Genomic DNA, 19,148 nt, shown 5'->3' with positions numbered 1-19,148 from the left:
GAGTGAGATGCTTGCGTTGCATTGAGCACGAGGGACTTCGTGGCACATACGGCACTGCACATGTGTCTGCGCCGAATATTCAAGAAATCAAATGGTAGATTTTCGATTCACGAATAATTCGAACGTTCACTATTCGATTTGATTTGGTGATGAATAATAGAGTATTTACACTGCCCTAGAACTTATGTTGCATTTCGCCGCAAAACAGCAGTGAAACAATAGAGTATGTGTGAGCCTGTTCGATGGGATGTACGTACAAGACAGTGCGTGCTTAAATTTGCTTTCAGCGTTGAACTCCGTGCTGCTTTTGCTGGTGTTGTGGCCAGTTGCTGACGAGAGAGAGGAAAGATTTTATTGACAGGAAAGGCAGAGAGGTCGGCCTGGGCTGGTACACTCTAGTCTACTACTGGGCTGCTGACAAGCTGTGCAAAACAAGCATGATGTAATTTCCATTACAAGGAAATCTCTACATCAGAAAGGTTAGAGATGCCTTGGAGTTCAGGCATAATCACCTAATTCAGTCTGATAATGAGAAAAGCAAAGAAAGGTGCAAAAATAACTTTTTTCTTTCTGTCATTCTTGTTTCAGTGTATTCTTTCTCTTATTATGACTTGTAGGTTAAAAATTGCAGTGTACTGTACTATATCTATTCATGCAGGCCTACCAATTGGTGAGGCAACTCACCCCCCCACCCCCCCCCTTTGGAGCTAGGAAAAAAAAAGAATATATTTCATTGTAAGGCACTTGCATCAATACATGCACTAGAGCAGGTTAAATTTAGTGAAGGCTGCAGCGAAGGTAACAAGGAATATTAAATAAAAGCTTTCCTACAGGGTCATAAGACGTTGAATACTTGTTTCGGGAGTCTTGGTGCAGTGACCTGGAGGTAACCGCAGCTAATTCTTGTAAAGCCTGTTCCCCATCAAGATTTCTGATGCACCTTACGCTTACCAAGTAGCAGCAATTATGTTTTGAGAAAACACTGTTTCTTTCAGTTTTGTTGTACCCACTTTCTTTTAATCATCTGTACCTTATTTTTGACTTGGCTGCCAACTTGCAGGTGTTCTGGGTGTGGATCATCGACGCCATCTACCACTCAATAGTCCTGTTCTGGCTGACCATGCTGGGAGTAAAGCAGGGCAAGTCGTGCTTCTAACCGTATTGCATCGAAAGTCACGACTAGAGCATGCTGCATGTAGCTGGTACTACAGCTCAAAGTTTACATCTAGTGGTTAAGAACATTGATCTTCAATCTTTCCTGCCATACAACCTATTGTGTCGTGACCCCCATCACCTCTTGGCCTTTCGCTGCAATGCCACAAGCTCTTCAGCTTTAGCTCATATTAGTAAAGTGCAAAACTGACACTCAAAATTGACGCTGAAAATTTTTTTAGCAGACTTCTTACCTGCAAACTTTTACAAATTTGTCATAAAATGCCTGTTTCTCATAGTTTGTTTACAATGTTTGCAATTGTCACATTGACACCAATAATTTTACGATTTTTCATTTGTGGCCAGTTTAGAGCAAAATGATTTTAAAACACTAGAAATTCCTTCGCCCACCGATTGTGCAGAAGCTAATTTTCAAACCTGCTCATTTATTCTGACTTACCAGCAGCAGTGCAATTCTTTCAGAACCAGTGCACAACAGCAAATGAAATTACAGCCTCTGTTCTGACTGTTTCATTAAAAACGGGGAGGAAGCTTAAAGCTTTGCCTTTAAGAGTGGAACGCGATAGCACTCCAAAATCCCTGACTGCTTCTCACGCTTCCCGGCAACTGCAGCTTATGGAACTGTAATGTTTACTGAAAAATGTTGGCAGCGAACGCTGTTCACAAAGGCGAGCTTTCTGGTAAAAATGCAGCCTTTTGTATGGGCTGATCCCGGAGGTAGTGCAAAGCTGTGCCAAGAAAGTTGCATCATTTTCAGGTTTCTGTTATTGGTTTGCACTTTTAATATTTATTTCTGTGATGGTTTAACATAAAAGGCATGCGCAGTCAGTGTTTCATGACAGTTGTTGGTGGGCTGTCATTCTCAACATTTTGAGGAATAGATTTGCCAAGAATGTTAGACAAGGTATGAGCAACATTAGTTATAGAATGGTATGGGAATATAACCTACATATACATTATGTCATATACCTTATGTCATATGTCGAGGTGTGGCAGATGCGTATACCTAAACATATACAGAAATTTTCGCTCACGGACAACTCCATTGACACTGAATTTTCTGCAACATGGGCCCCTAATGCTATCATGTTAAAATGTTCATTGACATTTCCGTTTGCTTGTGACGCAGATCATTTTTCACAATGTCCCTAATAAAAAAGTCTGTGATGTTCTTTTCTTTAATACGCAGTTAATATCTCGACTATAAAATAAATTTTGTATTTTTCACCCATATTTATTCCTTTTTTTGACTTCGACTGCAGTATTTGTCAACCGGTAAGGTTAGCAGGTCTGAGATTTGGGCTGACCTTTGCTAACTGATAGATACTTAGTATATAAAAATGTTAGTGAGTGGCACAATTATAGAAAACATTTTATACTCCATTTCCTTCATTTGCATTTGTAACCAAAAAAATAGTGAGCCGTATGAAAGAAAGGCAATGGTGTGTATCATGTAATTAGATGTAACAGTGTTTCATACTTTTATATCACAGAATATGACTTAAGTGTTACATGTAAGTCTGTATATCTGAGCCTATTTGCCACCAAAAGAACAGAGTGGTAAGTATCCACAACCATACTGTTCAAGTGCGCCACTTGTGCGTTTAACAGAATGTAAGATGTCGCATGCTGTAAGTACAAAGGTGCCTTAATAATATGTGATTTGACGTAACCTTATGTCCGCAAGTTGTAATCGTAACATATCTAGTAGTTCTTTCATAGAAGTCATCACAAATAAAGAAAACTGCGTAGTGAAAGAGATGGAGTGAGGGCTCTGTGAGTGTATTATTTGCATAGCTTTTCTGAAGCATTTCTTGCTAAGTATGAAATCGAGTATAGGTGTTTCAGATGTGCCTGCTCGGAGAGCAATGTTTAGCATTCCGTACTGCATCGTCTTGTGCCTGCACTGGGGTCTTATCACATTTTCACATTCCTTGAGCAGATTTTGTTTCCTGGTTCTGCTGTGTTATCTTTTACTTGAAGTCATTTCTATCTGTGTGGAGCACATCAAAGAGCCTGGGACATCATACAGCATTATTCGAGGCATATAATGTTTGTAGTATGTAATGGACAAGGCGTACTAATAATGCACCAGTCACTTGATTTAGACTTAAAAGAGTGTGATCTACCTAAAACCACCGAACGTTTAGGGCATAGCTGGATGATATTGTGAGGATTTCTACACTCGAACATGTTTTCCTCACTGGAGAATTTTATCTGAATGAAGAAAATAAATCATATGTGTTAGTTACCATTAAAACAATTTGTTGCAACCGAAATGTACTTTTAGGCTGTAATATGCTCGTCGTTCAAATAAATAAATGGGCTATGCAATTTTGACTTACATTGGCATTGATGACACAGATGTTGCATGGGCGAATGGAAGAGACGGTGGATACCTCATGTTTGGAAACATGGTGTACACTGTGAGTCTTCGAGTCATTTTTCTTTCCTTCTTTAGTTTAGCGACTTGAATAATTCAGCAAAATCTGTATATAAGTGCTTACCATTTGTTTTGTTTTTCTCTTTTATTACATTGTGCACGTATTACTTTTCCAGTACGTCGTGGTGACTGTGTGCCTGAAGGCTGGCCTGGAGATGAACTCTTGGACTTGGGTAAGGCTAACCTGACTGCTTTTGATGTGCTTTAATAAAGGGACACCAAAGGTGAACATTACCGGGGCCCTGAAACAGTTTTTTGAAAATAGTGAAAATAATTTGCCGATCTGTTAATAAGGCTCTTGCTAACATGAAAGCCAAATGTTATTGTACTTCATTCAGCAGAGAATTTAGTCTCATGTCAAAAGCAGTGAACGGACACTTGCTCTCGCATCCACAATATCGCCATGCAGCGTCAGCGAAAGCACTTGGTCCGCCAACACTATTGGCTGACTTCATGATTGTGGGAACATTCTCAGTAATATATAATTGCTAATCTTGAGTTAAATGAATGAAAAATATGTATGTCTACAATCTCGGATAGACAGGAAAAATAATTTCATCTTTGCACTGTGTGTAGTTGCGTTTGCTTCACGTGGATTCCAAGATGGCGGCGGTGTGCTACGTAGCATAGTCTACTGCGGCCGCCGCGACACTCAACTTTCAGCCGGCGCTTTGCCCTCTTGGCTTCTCAGCTGTGCAAGCTTCCAGCGTACTAGCGGAGACGTAAGCAGAGACGACGCTGAATGTCGGTGTGATAACTCCACTTCTAGTTGAAGGATTCAAGAAATTTCTGTGGCATGAGATTCATGGGACAATGTACTTTAATAGTGAGGGCACCCTATGATTAGATTAAAATAAGACTGCTTCAGGGCCCCTTTAAGTTAAGCTAAGCTGATAGATTAGTGTCCCAAAACGTACAAAGCTTCACATTTACTGGGAACAAAATTTCCTTAAGAGGGAGCTATAGCTCAGGCCCAACTTTGATGCTACCTATTCAAGTACTTGTAAAATGCAGAAATACTTTTATGAGACAACCCCTTGTCTAATTGGAATGAAATTTGCTTTGGAGCGAAAGTTAAATCCTAGCTACTGGAGAAAGCAAAATTTTGATTTAATGCCTGAAACTTTTATTACAAAGATTGCTGAAAATCGGCAAGTTTCAAAAACGTAAAAGTGCAATGTTTACAAATCTGTAACTTCTCGCCAAGAACAGATATTGCAGTTCTGTAAACTGCATATGTTAGAGCACCTAGAGTGCACAAATTTAATATATAAATTTACAGCTTACATGAATTTGTTACATTGTTTACAAAGGTTTTGTAAAATTCCTGCTCCCATATTATAATGTTATTTTTCTGAGCGGTGTATAATACAGCAGTTTTGTCTGCTTAGGTACAGTTAACAGAATTTTGGTTTCATTTTTTATTGCTAAGTTACAGAGTTGTAAACATAATAGTTTTGTTTTTTGATACAGTTGAACTCACTTATAATGATACCGGTTTTAACAATATATCAGTTATAACAATGAGAAGCTGCTGTACCATCAACTTTTGTATGTTTTTTATGATGATATAACCCACTTACTACAATGCCCCCATGCTGCATTATCAGTTATAATGATGAAGTCTGGCTGCTAGGTGTCCGTACCGAAAAGTAATGTGAAATCCTTAAAAAGAAAAAGGGAATTTGAGCCACTGCGTGCCACCCCACGCTGTTTTCTAGCCTCCTCCGCATCGCCAGCCTTGCGCGGCTCTCTACCTTTGCTTTTCCACCCCTCCGAACATGAACGGGCTGCGCCCATAGCTCTACGCCACACCAGCTTCCGAAACCAAGTGGATCGCGCCTGTTGCACTGCTCCCCGATTGTTCGCGGGCCAACACAGTAAACAGCTGGATGGAGGAAGGCGGTGGGGTGGGGTACTGACCTCTCTGCCATTATAATTTTCTCACAACAGCTCTGCCACCCTCCCATTTTGCTTCTATTTTTTTTTTTCATGCAACTCGGTTATAACAATTATCGGTTAACCATAACAATGGAAGTTTCATGGCACTTGACTATTGTTATAAGGGGGTTCAACTGTATTTTGAAATTTTAACAATTCTTATTAAAAATTGACAACCTAGATAAGAAATCTGCTTGCTACATTTGCTAGATTCTAACTTTTTCTTTTAAATGCAAGAAATTTCATCAAATTAGGTGTAGTGGTTGCCAGTAAAAATGGTTTCTTCGTTCCCATTTATTTATATGGGAGCCCCCAAGAGCTTCCTCTAAACAAGAAAATGGTGCATGTAGGAGAGGCAGCATTGACACCTCAAAATGTTGAACTAGCTTGTGATGGTATCTTGTGACCCATTTATCAGTGGCAAATAACCGTGGTAATAAAAGGACAATTACATTGCATTTGAATCTGAGAGGAAATGCACTCTGACCAATTCTATTTCCAACTGAAGAATTAATGCTACCTTGCCACACTGTGCTGGAGGCACATCAAAAAGGAAAGTTTGACCTTCGTTTTCTCTTAAAGTAACTAACCCCCTTTTTTTAGTCAAAGAACTGTTAATTGAGGGTTTGAAATATTGTGTGACTAGCATAAATTAATGTTGGGTTCTTGTCTAGTGTCCCTTTAATTGAGCATGCCTGTCTTCCTTCCTTGTCTACTGCATGGTGAATCCGGATGGTTGACAGGTTTTTTGCAGTAACCATCCCCCTTTTTCTTTTTTGCAAGCCTGTGCACATGGCCATCTGGGGAAGCATCGGCATGTGGATACTGTTCCTACTCATCTACTGCAACATATGGCCAGTGCTGCCCATCGCTCCAGACATGGCTGGCATGGTGCGTATAGATAGCAACGCAGTTTTGAACATCATCTTGTCTTAATGGTAGCCTTGGAAGTGGCCTGTCCTAGCACAGTAACTGTTAGTTCTGCGTATGTTATCATTATTAGATAAACAAAAAAACAATGGCAGGCTGTATCAGGGACCCTGCCACAGTGGGGTACAGGAAACATCTTGTGCGGGCTGCAGACCGTGTCTGCAGTAGTGTAGCCAGGAGGTGGCACACCAAACACAAGCAACATCCCTCCCCCTCCCCTGAAAAAGGATTTCTGGCTGTGTCACTAGGTGTGTGGGCACAAGGGTAAAGAAGTGACATGACCACATACCAAATATGTACTCAAGTTACATTTATTCATGCATTAGTAAGCTTACATGCCGAATTTATGTTACAGCTAGTGAGGGTCTTATGGTCTAAATTTGTCATCATAATCGCTCCCTATTTGTTGTGGGGCAGCTTGTTTTGCAGAGGTTGTTTGGGCAAAAAAATGACCCCCCTGCCTGTGGTACCCAAGACTACCCTGCACCTCTCGAGCCCGCCGCACACATAGATGGTTGGGGCTCCTGCCCTTGCCTCAATCTCTTGCGCTTGCGCTCGCAATGCAGACAGACACATTCCACCATGGTCAAAGGGGTCACGAGGATGGGATCCTCGTGACAGATATCACTCTGTCTTGTTACCCGAGTACCGTACATGCCAAATGCAGGGGGCCCATAGCCCAGCACGAAATTGCAGCAACAATTTGTGCACTTGCAAACCTTATAATTCCTCATTATCACTGGTTTAGTTTGATAAACTATACCTACTATGGCATAGCGAGCTCACTCAATTGTGACCATTTTTTCTTGGATGCACAAACATACTGCCAAGCTGCGTCTCTCTGCATGTCATGTGTGAAGCTAAATTTACCTCCGATTGGATCATGCATATATTGGCCATCTGCACACCGAACACATGCATGATTGAATAATAGCTTCTTTCCTCTACTAAGTGATACCAAAACAAAGCACATGACATCTAATCATTCATTAGAAAACTTAGATGCTTAAGGTACAGCTAGTAGGGGTCCTATGGTGTAATCGTGCAATTGTACTTGCTCCCTATTCATATTGGGCTCACCGTAGTAAAAGGTGGCGAGTAGAAATCGCCATCCCTCGATCTTGGTGTCCGAGTCTCTTCGCGCTGTTTCTGGATTCTGCGTGTTGAACACGGGGGCACCATAATTGAACAAGCATGAAATTTCTGCGAAAAAGAATTGCACATTTGTAAATATTATAACTCCTGACGAGCACAGGCTTGAGTTTGCTGGATTATACCTGCTATGGCTGCATGAGTTCTCTCAAGCGTGATCACTCCTGCAAGGCTCAACAAATGCACTGCTAACCTATGCCTCTCTAAATGCTGAGTGATAGGCCAAATACAGCTGTGATTGCAGCACATGCATGATCGAGTTATGGCTTCTTTTCTCTACACAACGATGCCAAAGTTAAGATACATGGGTAGTATGATGGCAGAGATATAAGCGATAATGCTATAACATGTTTTCATTACATCAACTTTTAGCATGCGATCCCCTCTGACCATTCCTAAAGATGTTTCACATCAGAAAAAAGTGTGTTGGAACTTACAGTTGGAAGGCAGACTTAAACGATAACTGGCTGAGTAACAATTCACTTTGGAATTTGAGCTGGAGTCTGGACAGTGCTGCCCTTCCTTTGCAGCACATCATGATCTTCTCGTCTGGGATCTTCTGGATGGGCCTCGTGATAATTCCCTTCATGGCACTGCTGGCAGATGTCATTGTCATTGTGTGAGTGCTGGCACCCTTCATTTATCAATTGAGTGCTCCCTCCTGCGTGCAACATGTTGCACGAATGACCGAGAGCTGAGCAAGTTGGCAGGGGTACGTGGCACGGACCATCAGGAGTGCAAGACACAGACATGAGAGGAACGAAAGAGATATTTGTGTTGCCTTTCCCATTCTCATGCGCTTGTGTTTTGCATGCCTGGCCATCTGTGCCGTGTTGCACGAATTAAAATGTTTGGCAGTTTTGGCAGCTAGAAAGCTGTTTACCTATGTAGTTTACATTTAGGGTGCTTGCTTAAACTAGCATGACTGGCTAGCTTTTACACAGGCCTGTAAGGCTGAACTGACAGCTCTGACAGGCTGAAGTTGCCTACCAGAACTGTGTAAATGCAAGCCAGTCACGCTGAGCGATTCTCATGTGAGGTGGAGCTAAATTCTTCTGGACACGGTAAGTTGACTTAGCCTGACCAGCTTGGTGAGGTGTATGCGAACACAGTAAGGTTCACTTGGTGTTTCACAGCCAGCACCTAAATACTTTGTGATCACTTGTGATACTATCTTGCCTATGAGGTCTCAGCATGCCAGAAACAAGTTTAGGCAAATGCTGCCTGGTTTTGGCCATGCCATGCCAACTTTTGACTTTACGTATTAATGTCTAGTTCGTGCAAACCAGCATACCATTATGCTGACGAAATGGCAGGATCTGATGAAAACAAGATGTTGCTTTAGGCAAGTTGGTTCTGCATTATTATGACAAGCACGTAAGACGAGACAAAACACATTCCCTAGTCTTAATTATTTGGTAAGGTTACAACTGACGCAGTTTTGAGCAACACCTCGTTTTACTTCTTTTATATTGTACCTATTTAATGCCCTTAATTTGTTTTCTCCGTCAGTTTTGTATTTTCTCTCTGAGTTTCACTCGACCAATGTATTTTGTATATTGTTTTACTTGTGTATTTTGCTAGACATTGTACTTTTGTATAACTCTTGTGTTTTTTGTATAACATTTGTGTAGTTTTGTTTTTTTCTGGTAACGCGCAAAGCTCACATTTTCTCATGTATCCATTCCCCCTATCTAGTACCCCTTCGGGGGCCTTTAAGGGTATTATGAAATAAATAAATAAAATAAAAGAAGACGAGTGAAGGTGCTGTCCTCGTCTTCTTGTGTGTTTTGTCGCGCGTTACGTGCCATTCGTAATATTAGTCAAAACAACTTTGTCAAATTATTGGCACTAAAATGAAGCTGCTTCCACCCTGTTTGCTCTCTTATGCTTTATGTTCTTGGTGTGACACTCGCAGCTGAAATGCTTTAAACGTGCCTCACCAACGGGACTCAACATCCTAGCCTTTCTTTACTTTCAGTATTAGGCGAACATGTTTCAAGTCTTTAACCGAAGCTGTGAGAGAAAGTGAGATTACCCATTCTGACCCTGGCCCTGTAATCCTCCACGGAACCAAGCAGAAGTATGTATGCTTGTTTCCTCTCTGCTCGCTTATTAGTAGAAACCAAACAAAATGTAATGCGCTGATGTATGTGTGGATAGAATGATGTTGCGTATGATTTGATTCAATAATTCAGCATTTAGAAAGCTTAGAATAATGCAAGCTGTACATTAAGTTTGCTGTTGCTGCTTCCACATGGCCTTGTAGTGTCCAAGAAGAATGGAAGTATGTTTAGAAGGAGCTATTGCAACATAGAAACAGTCAGTCAGCAAATTTTTTTTTATATATCATAGGAGGTGTTCTCAGGGCTCTTTTCACACCAGGAAATTGAATAGGAGTGCTTTAATACTTACGGGTATGTTTTAACTGGGTTTTATTTCCATATCTCCCTATTCTTATCGATGGAGTGAAATATGATAGCAAGATAACAGCTGGGCTGCTTTAATGAAACCTTCTGCATTTAAAAGTCTTATTGCGGTAGCTTAAGAACAAGAATACGGATTTAGGCATTTAAGATTTTCAGAGTGAGCAAATCTTATGTCATTTAATGAACCACCAAATTTCATGGCATGAGCTTTTGAAAAGCTTGCACAGTCAAAGTGCAACACATTGGCACTGCTTGCATTAGATGCTCTGTTAGTAGTAGTTTACAGACCCCTTTTGATATTTATTTTCATTTATAAGTACCTACAGATTAGTAAGTTGGTAAGTTGTTAATTTCAAGTTCTTCAAATTCTTGAATTCTTTAAAATTTTTAAAAGCATTTCAGAACTCAATGCAAAATTTTGCTTCCTGCAGTTGTAAGAGTTGCATTTGTTTTAATGTAGAATATTTTACTCAGATTGCTTCAACATCTTTCTGATAAGAGCACTGCACTCCTTCTCATTGATTCGATAAGGAAATGTAAAAAACGGGGGGAATTTGTGCAGGGAAATAGAGGGGAATATGGAATTTTTTCGTGTAAAGTAAGGTTGGGGGAGGAGCCAAGCCTTAAAGCTAGAGCTTCTTAACTGCTGTCTGTGTGAGCTCAATAAGCTGCTTTGCTGCCTTAAAGAGGCCTCTCTACATCCTCAGTACCTGCTGTTGCAAGCATGGCAGTAAATATCTGGTTGCTTTCTACTCCCGAGTACTTCTGCTCACATACCACTGCTTTTGGCATGCCACAACATTTGCACCTAATTAGCAGCGCCTTGACATTCCAGCTTGATCCCCTCCTCGCAAGAAGGCAACCTTGGCTGAAGCATGCGCAAGTGTGCCGCACATCTTGTGCTGAACTCTTTTTCTTTTTTTTTTTCGCATGACCTATCGCTGTGAACTTTTTTGCACCACTCGTGGGCTTTTACCAGCTGTAAAACACCCTCAAGCGACAAGTCTTTACACTTTTCGTGGCATTGCTGTCTTTGTACATGAACATCGTTGGAATGACCATGTAATCATGTGGCTGTATTACGTGTAATGCTGTCATGTAACTTTCCTCACGTTTTTTTTTTTTTTTTTCTCCTAGCATGTACAAGGCAGCTTTGACTTGCTTGGGATGCACGTGAAATGTCGATTGAAGTTAATGTAATAGCATGAAGCAAGCATGCGTTATCTGTGATTTATTAAACAGTGTACTCTGTTCTCAAGATGTGGCGAACCAGCTGCTTCGTGCGTGAACTAAATGCATTTTAAGTGTCTTCATTTGTGCTGCTGTGGCTTGAGCTTGGCAGTTTTTTATTTTTTTTGTGCGTAGGTTTTGCATGGTGGCAACTCTCATCACATAGCACCTTTTAATGCCCCTTTGTTTTCATGTTTTCAAATTTTGTTCTTGTGCTCGAGATTACTTGCACATTTCTCGTGCAATATTTATGTAGTCGTTTGTCTTTTTTTTATGTTTGCATTAGGCATTAGCAGCATGCCATTTTTAATTTTCGCTTAGGTACTTCATGTCTACGGATGATATCATAATTCCATTAAATCTTATGAATTCACCTCCATGTGCACAACTGTTCTTGTGAACACTTAGCCTTCTGGCCCTTTTTTACTTAGCAGCTGTTCAAGTTCTTTGTCCATGAAGAGCAGCTACCTTGTTTGCCACAAAGTAAGGCACCTGCTTTTTATCCATGCAAGTAACTTTCACTACCTGAAACTTGACTGTTATAGTAATTACAGTCACTGATATATTTTTCAAATTCAAAGCGGACCGACCGTGAAAGGGCTCCCCAAAGTGTGGCAGTCCAAAAGTAAGGAATTTAGTGCAAGGAAGGGTGCATTCTACTTCAGCCACCAGAAAGCTCACAGATATGCTTACAAGTCTGTTTTGCACAAAGTGTGATATTATGTACTCTAAGATGGCTAAACATTTGCTCAATGCCAAGCCCGACACACGTTACTATGCAACAGCATCGGGAGGTTGCAAGAAACCTTTCTGACTGTGCTGTGCCGGTGAACCAAAATTGGTTGGGAGCTCATGACGATGTAGTTTTGTCCTCATGCATCTCACTAGGATAAAACTCATCCTTATTCTGAGCACGCAGGCTTACCTGCTGCTGGTCTTTAGCCACAAATGAATGGACTACCATCTCTGAAACAGCTACCGCACCAGCCAAACACGTTTGCGATCTTTTGATATCTAGCAAAGCTGACCTGCCTGCCATTGTACAACTTGTTGTTCGTATAGCTCAAAGGCAACATACATAATTATTTTCAAGAGCACGTTAGTGATAGGAAATTTCTTGCCGTAGCATTGGGCCTATTGCCAAAATCTCCATGCGGCCGTAAACACATGAAGGCTCAAAAATTTCCCTGCCACATGAAATTTAGCTTCCTGCTCCATGTTTATACAAGTGGCATTTGTAACCTGGTACACGTGAATTACTGAACAGATTATAAGAAAAAAAGTTATTGGACCGCTGCATGGCCATTGTGAATTTTTGGCCGTAATTATACACAAGGTGCCTGCATATGTCGTGGCATGTGGTATGTTTTACTTAATGTGCAGTTGCATATATATGTCATTTATGTTTGTGTCACGATAAAAGTTCGTATAATTGAGCATTTCGGGAAAAAATGAAGTCGGAGAAATTGGTTGTCTGCTGTACCCGTAGATTGTGTACCTGTGGCTGTGCAATATCCTTAGTGATTGTGCCAGTTTCATGGCGATTGGACGGCTTGTTGATCTGGTAAAATAAAAGTGTCTGTATGGCCAGAAATGGTTGCAATATGAAACTTAATTGTAGCAGTAATCTTTTTTTTTTCTTGAAACATACCATTGCTTAGTTGTATAAGTGGTTATAATACTTGCATGCTGTTTTTCTTTTGTCGTTGTCCTCAGTATTACTAATCACAGGAGAGCAGTAATAACAAATGTCCTGTCTTTTGTCTAATTAAACAGCGTTGCTAAATAGCATGATACCCACTGCATGGTTTCAGCAAGACGGTCACGCCGTCACATCAATGTGCTTTTATGCAGCCATATAGCTTGTATTCCTGTCATCTGTTATGTTTGAAGTCACTAGCACACTGGAGAGACAGACAACTGTATTGTCTGTGCCATCTTTCATGATGCCGAATCAACTAGAGCACACAGAACATTAATTGTGACGACCGAGTTCTGCCTGTCTGCCTGGTGCAAAGACGTGGGTAGCGACAGTGATTGGCATATAGTGCATTCTTTTTCTTTCCCATTCTGCAAAAACTACAACTCAACACAAGAATGTTTCTCAGGTGTTGTAGTTGAAGAAAACATGACAAGGTTGCACCACCAGCACTGGTGCTTCCATCAACATCTCTGATGAACGTTGTACACCTCAATACATTTACAGAAAGGTTAAAACTGTCTTATATGTCAAACATCCTTTTGTTAGCTATTGCCAATTAAAAACTGTAAGCCGTTGCATGCAGTTTTCTATGTGTGTTTAATAGCAGCAAAATTAGTATATATATATATATATATATAGTCTTTGTAGGCTGCAAGCAGCATAATGGCTGTATTCTTTATTGATCAATTTTGGATATCAACTTTCAATGTGGGTTGATTAGCTAAGCCATTGGTAGAATAACTGTCACTCCAGTAAGGTGGGTTGCACAGGGCATCACATTTCACAAAATTGAAAGTACCTTCTCAAATGACTGTCCAAAAGTGAGCACTGCAGCTGCCATTGGGATGCTCACACAAAAAAAAAAGGAATGTTTGTATGTAAGCACCCAGCATGTAAAATTTGCAAGGGTATTGGGTGTGTAGGTACTGCAATTTAAATAATCTTTTGTGTCTTGGCACTCTCTTAATTTATGAGGCTTCTGAGCAGGCCAAGAAGCTGGCAACATTGTTGCATGCAGTGTTGAAAAGCACCTTGATGTGTGGTGTTGTGCTGTCCGTTCCCTCCTTTCACTGTTCTGTTTTTAGTTTTGCATTTGGTTCCCTCCCTTTTTTGTTTTCTTGCCACCAACCCTCCCTTCCCCCAGTGCCTCCCACGTCCCCCAGTGCATCGTGTATGAGAACAGACAAGTGCTGGAAGCTGCAGAAACCCGGCTCTGATATGGCTGTGCTTCCTCCTCCCACCTTGCACGTGCGCTGCTTCGTGACAACACAACACCACCATTCTGTGCCTGAGAACTTTTGAGTCTGTGATATGTGTGGTTGATAGCTCTGTTTTTTAGCACTCCGTGTTGTGAGCCGCCACGGCGAAAGGCCGTGGCTGCTGCGTTGGCTCCCCAGAGGTTGCGCTTGTTTTGTCTGTTTTATTCTCTACACTGAGGTTGTATGTTTCCCGAAAGTTTCTGCAAACATAAGAGCTGTTTATTCTCTCTAGTGGTATTACAACTATATTGAGACCGCAATCCCTATGTAGAGAAAGGTGATATAAGTTTAAATGCAATTCCTGTACAGGTATTTGTCAGTATTGTGTTGCACAAACCTGTCAGACATGCTGAATGATTTTGGCTTGATATAAATAGTTAATTGGCCTCTAGAAGTGCAGCTACAAAATATATCCTGTACATCCGAGTTGGATGTTTCAGGCACCTTATAATAAATTGTTTTAAAGGGTGTTTAGTGCCAGGAAGGCATGCGTGCAACGTTATCAATGTCTAAACACAAACTGAGGTTTTAAAACCATGTCTTTCATTTTTGATGCAGGGAAGATGCAGTGCCACAGATAACGGAATTTCACTCATTAGCCTGATAACAAACAAGCTACACTGGTTTCTTGAATACTCCAAATTGTGAGAAAATTTTTATACAAATGGGAATGGTGAAGTCACAGCATCATTTTTTAAGCACGCAGCCTCTGTAAAATAAAATTTGTCTTGCAAGGGACGTGTTTGCAAGTTGATTTTGTAAACTTGCTTTTCAGCCTGCTAGTGATTGACATAGCTGTTATAGCAAAAGAGTTGTGCATATGTGATACAAAGAATGAATAGTATGAAATGGCCAGCACGACTGTGCTTAAAGGGACCCTGAAACGATTTTGACGATTTTGTACAAACATACTGAGTGGTTAGAGTAGGTCTTTCTGATCATTAATTGGTTGCACCTAAGTGCTCCACGTAAAGCGTGTAATTTATTATAAGGTTTAAAAAATGTGCATAGCTGCCGATTGCAGCACACTGCTGAATAGAATTTTTAGCCGCCCCTACCCATATGACGTAAATCACCCAATTGATATCAGTAGGGCGAGCTATCTGATTGGCTGCCCAGGGTGCACCATTGATAATTTTTCCACCTTTATGGTGAACTAATGATGTTTGTAATTGTTGGAATGTTAGTTCATTTGTTTCTATAAAAAGAAAGTAACAGAAAGAGAATGCACAAGAACAATTTCTCACTACACTTAAGCACCCTCGGCACACAGCAAGCGTCGCCTGCTTGTGTTACAACATGCTCCATTTTGACGAGAACTCTGCGGTCAGAGTCTGTCTCAGTCTTTTCGCGAGCACTATGATTCGACTTTGTTGCATTCTGAACTGTAAACGTAGCTAGTGGCAATATGTCAAGCTGCGACATCGTGTCCCTTTGTAAGGCAGCAGACGAGCGGACTGGCTGCAATGCATCAAACTGCCGCTATCCGATCGGTGCCAGGATTTGTGCGTCTGCGACTGTCACCTTACACCGGAAGATTATTAACACAAAAGCATTTCGCGAGTCCGGTATGAGGGTAAACACAAGTGCAGGGGCCTGGCCGTTGCAAATGTGAATGGTCTGCACGGTACACCCACCTGGTGGCACATAGCCCAACCACACACAGTAGCAGTAACGAAATGTATTCTTCTTTGCTGCTGGTGTCAATTTTTTGCAGGAGTGTAATCATTAACACAGTGTTTTTGTAAATATTTAAAATGTTTTACACTTGGTTAGAGCAATATTAGCTCTTTGTTTGGCTGGTTAAGCTCTGCGCCAAAGGCTGACTGGACCGTGGAAGACCGATCAGGCAGCTCACATACGTCTGCACTAAAGTTCCTTCATCAGCTTGAGTTTATGCCTTCACCATTCCATCAAAACGTCCAGCTCACCTGTCGTTACCGGAATACCAGACACGTTCGGCACTGCGACAGAATGCTCGCAATGCACGCTGCTTCGATAGCTCTCGCTTGGAGAGGCTCCATGTGCTCGCTCCTAGAGAACCGGAAGTCGACGACACGACGTGCCATCATAACGCAGAACCAGTGAAGCTGGAGCTTAGCCCCGATCACTTGGCGAACGAGTTGAGGAGAAAATGCATGACTATGCAGGAAGGTAACTTGTAATTGTCCGTGGCTCTCTTAATATGAGACGTTTCACGCAAATTGTGGTGTGAATGATTAACTTTAGCTGTACCCTACGCGTCTACAAAATTTGTCCGAACCGTTTCAGGGGCCCGTTAACTTGTAACTATGTTGACCAACAACTATAAAGATTTCTTGGCCTTTTATACACGACCACAGGTGAAGCTTATCAAAGGTATGAAATTGTGAGCCATTGCCATAGGGCAGCAACTCATCTGAACTATTCAGCCTAATTGGACAAGTCTTACTGTGGCATATTGCAGCATTCGTTACTCTGGAAGATACTCAAAAGTTGTGAGGGTGTTACCGTCACCCAAATTTTGTTTTGAATATGTTTGTGTAGTGAGGTATGACATGTTGAACAGCATGAAGGACGTGTTCTTCTTCAGATGAGACTCATTTAATGAACTTGAAGTGCACACAGGACGTGAACTGTGCCTTTCAAGATGAACATTGCTCAAGAAGGATGTGGTACCTTTCTTAGATTGTGGGGATGTGTTGCCCTTGGAGAGCTAAGCCTCGCGTAAATGATGCAATCGAACCCTGTTTTAGTGAAGTTTCATTCAACATGAAAATATTATTGTTGTGCCTGATATTTGTTCTAAGCCATTGCAGGTTGACATCAGCAAGAGATATGTTTTATTTATGCTTCAGGTTCAACTGTATTACCATACAGGGTTATTGGATGCACAGACAAGCAGCCAGTTGGTAGGGCCATTTTGTGGTGCAGAGTTCGGCTAGAGAAGACACAGCCATTATTTCAGGGACAAACCACATTCTACTTAACTTCTGATGTAAAACATTGACTGCAGCGTAACTGTCAACATATCGATGTTTTGAAGAATACATCCGTGCGACACAAGAATGTCTCTATCCTATTGTGGATTGTGGTTTGAACAGGCCATTGCAAGATGTCCCTATCTGCTTTGATACTGCTGCCCGCGTCTCTGGTAAACTTTTATTTCATGAAGCATAATATGTATGTGGACAAGGTATAACTCTCCATTATTAGACACCAGCCAGTGCGTGTAGCATGTAGCAACGACAGAGGCTTGGGGAGATTCTGTATTGAAAGCATATTATTCATTATTGAGTGCACCTGATGATAACATTCCAACCACGTGGCATATCTTTGGTGCTCAGTATTAAACTACATAGTTCTATGCGGCCATCCACTGGAGCACATGGATGCTCATCTTCATTTAATTGCCTGTTGCACGTGTACAGAGAAAGCACAAACCCAATCTGAAAATTGAGCTCTATGTTTCAATTCATGCTTGGCAACTTGCATGTGCTGTGCGTTTTTTGCATTGATTAGCTTCTGCATGCTGCACCATTTGTTTTGGCACATCAGCTGGAGTTGTGTGCAAAATGCCCTTGTTTCAGTTTTACACCAAAGACTTGTTTTGTGTTCATTCCCGTAATTATTTTCGTCATTGAAAATTTTTGCAATAAACAGTCACCAACAGCTCTCTGTGGCGATTCTTGTTCATTTATTGGCCAGAAAGAGTTCACTGATGTTGCTTTAAGCTTCCGTGCATAATATGCACCATGCACCCACATAATGAAGCTTTACCTCAAGCTGTACACATCTAAATATGAAACACAGAAGTGTTTTCTTTATTTTTTCATCGCTGAATAAATTTGAGCATGAAAGTGCTGAAAAATCAAAATAAATTGTAGCGGCAGCTTGCACATTTTTTTCTTATTTTCATCTAATATTGCCAAATTAAAGAAGAAAAAGAAATTGAAACATTGAGTGGGAAGGCTATAAACTCTAAATTACAACAAAGTAAGGTGTACAGTTAAATTTACTGCTGCAATCTTGCAACAGGAGCAGATATCACAATTTCTTAAACTCCACATATTATAAAATTGGTGGGCAGATCAGTGTATTAATACATTGCTCTTAAAAATACTGTTGTGTTTATAGGACTTTTGCAAAACTTGCATAAAGTGGTAATATGTGAACTGTAAACCAATGTAGATTTGGCTTCTTTTTAAGTGCTTTAATAGGTACTTGGGGATCTCTCTGTTTCTAAATATGCAGATTTTTCCTTAGGGGTGAGGGGTGAGGGGGGGGGGGGGGGGGAGACTTTTGCAGAAAGACTGTGGGACTATAATATATCTGGCTCAACACTTGCTAGAATTTAATACATCTATATGACAATTATATTTAGACTGGTTCATCAGTTGCCTGATAAGAGTGTTGATGCATTTCACACATATGAACTTGAACACAAATATGAGTGTTGGTTCTAAGCTAAAGTTTCTTTTAAGAAGAAAACCATCATGTCTGCAACTTTTGCATCCGTATTCTAAGTTAGAAGTGCAAATTCACTTATTTTGGGACTATTAGGTTTTCTTAAGGTATTGCTTGCAGTTGCAGTACTTGAAAGTCTGGAATCGCAGCTATGCAACTTAATTGGGTATTGAAATTATCTGAGGCACACGGCTGGTAAGAAGTATAGGGCAGACAACTAATACTACTATTTAGCTATACAGTATACTATTAATTAAGAGGATTTTCACTGCACTTTCTTACCTAACTAATGTAGCACTTTTGTGTGAGATTAATTTGTTAATTTTGTCTGCCCAGTTCTAATAGTAACAGATGATGGCAATAGGCAGGATGGCCTCCATAGTTGTTGAGTACACCAGACTTCATATGCTTGAGAGAACATATAACTTGTAAGGCAAGCAAAT

At 40.8% G+C, this 19,148-nt stretch overlaps 1 protein-coding gene across 18 annotated transcripts in view; it reads left to right on the top strand.

Moving 5' to 3' along the window:
• The window catches only part of ATP8A (ATPase phospholipid transporting 8A1), a 134,575-nt gene that overhangs the window by 105,597 nt on the left and 9,830 nt on the right, over positions 1-19,148 (top strand). For 11 of the 18 annotated variants that reach the window (XM_065432726.2, XM_065432715.2, XM_065432711.2 and 8 more), the window contains 6 exons: positions 1,061-1,139; positions 3,538-3,599; positions 3,733-3,789; positions 6,341-6,448; positions 8,170-8,258; positions 9,621-9,722. In XM_065432726.2, the coding sequence (XP_065288798.1) occupies positions 1,061-1,139; positions 3,538-3,599; positions 3,733-3,789; positions 6,341-6,448; positions 8,170-8,258; positions 9,621-9,722 (497 nt within the window). Of the gene's footprint in view, positions 1-1,060; positions 1,140-3,537; positions 3,600-3,732; positions 3,790-6,340; positions 6,449-8,169; positions 8,259-9,620; positions 9,723-10,903; positions 11,327-11,729; positions 11,782-14,144; positions 16,489-19,148 lie in introns of those variants that run through there. The other 7 variants (XM_065432709.2, XM_065432714.2, XM_065432708.2 and 4 more) reach the window with 7 other exon arrangements.

This window comes from Dermacentor albipictus, chromosome 3 (genome assembly GCF_038994185.2).
Source record: "Dermacentor albipictus isolate Rhodes 1998 colony chromosome 3, USDA_Dalb.pri_finalv2, whole genome shotgun sequence".
Lineage (NCBI taxonomy): Eukaryota > Metazoa > Arthropoda > Arachnida > Ixodida > Ixodidae > Dermacentor > Dermacentor albipictus.
The sequence above is the reverse complement of the archived record's forward strand: the minus strand, read 5'-3'. Positions and strand labels throughout refer to the sequence as shown.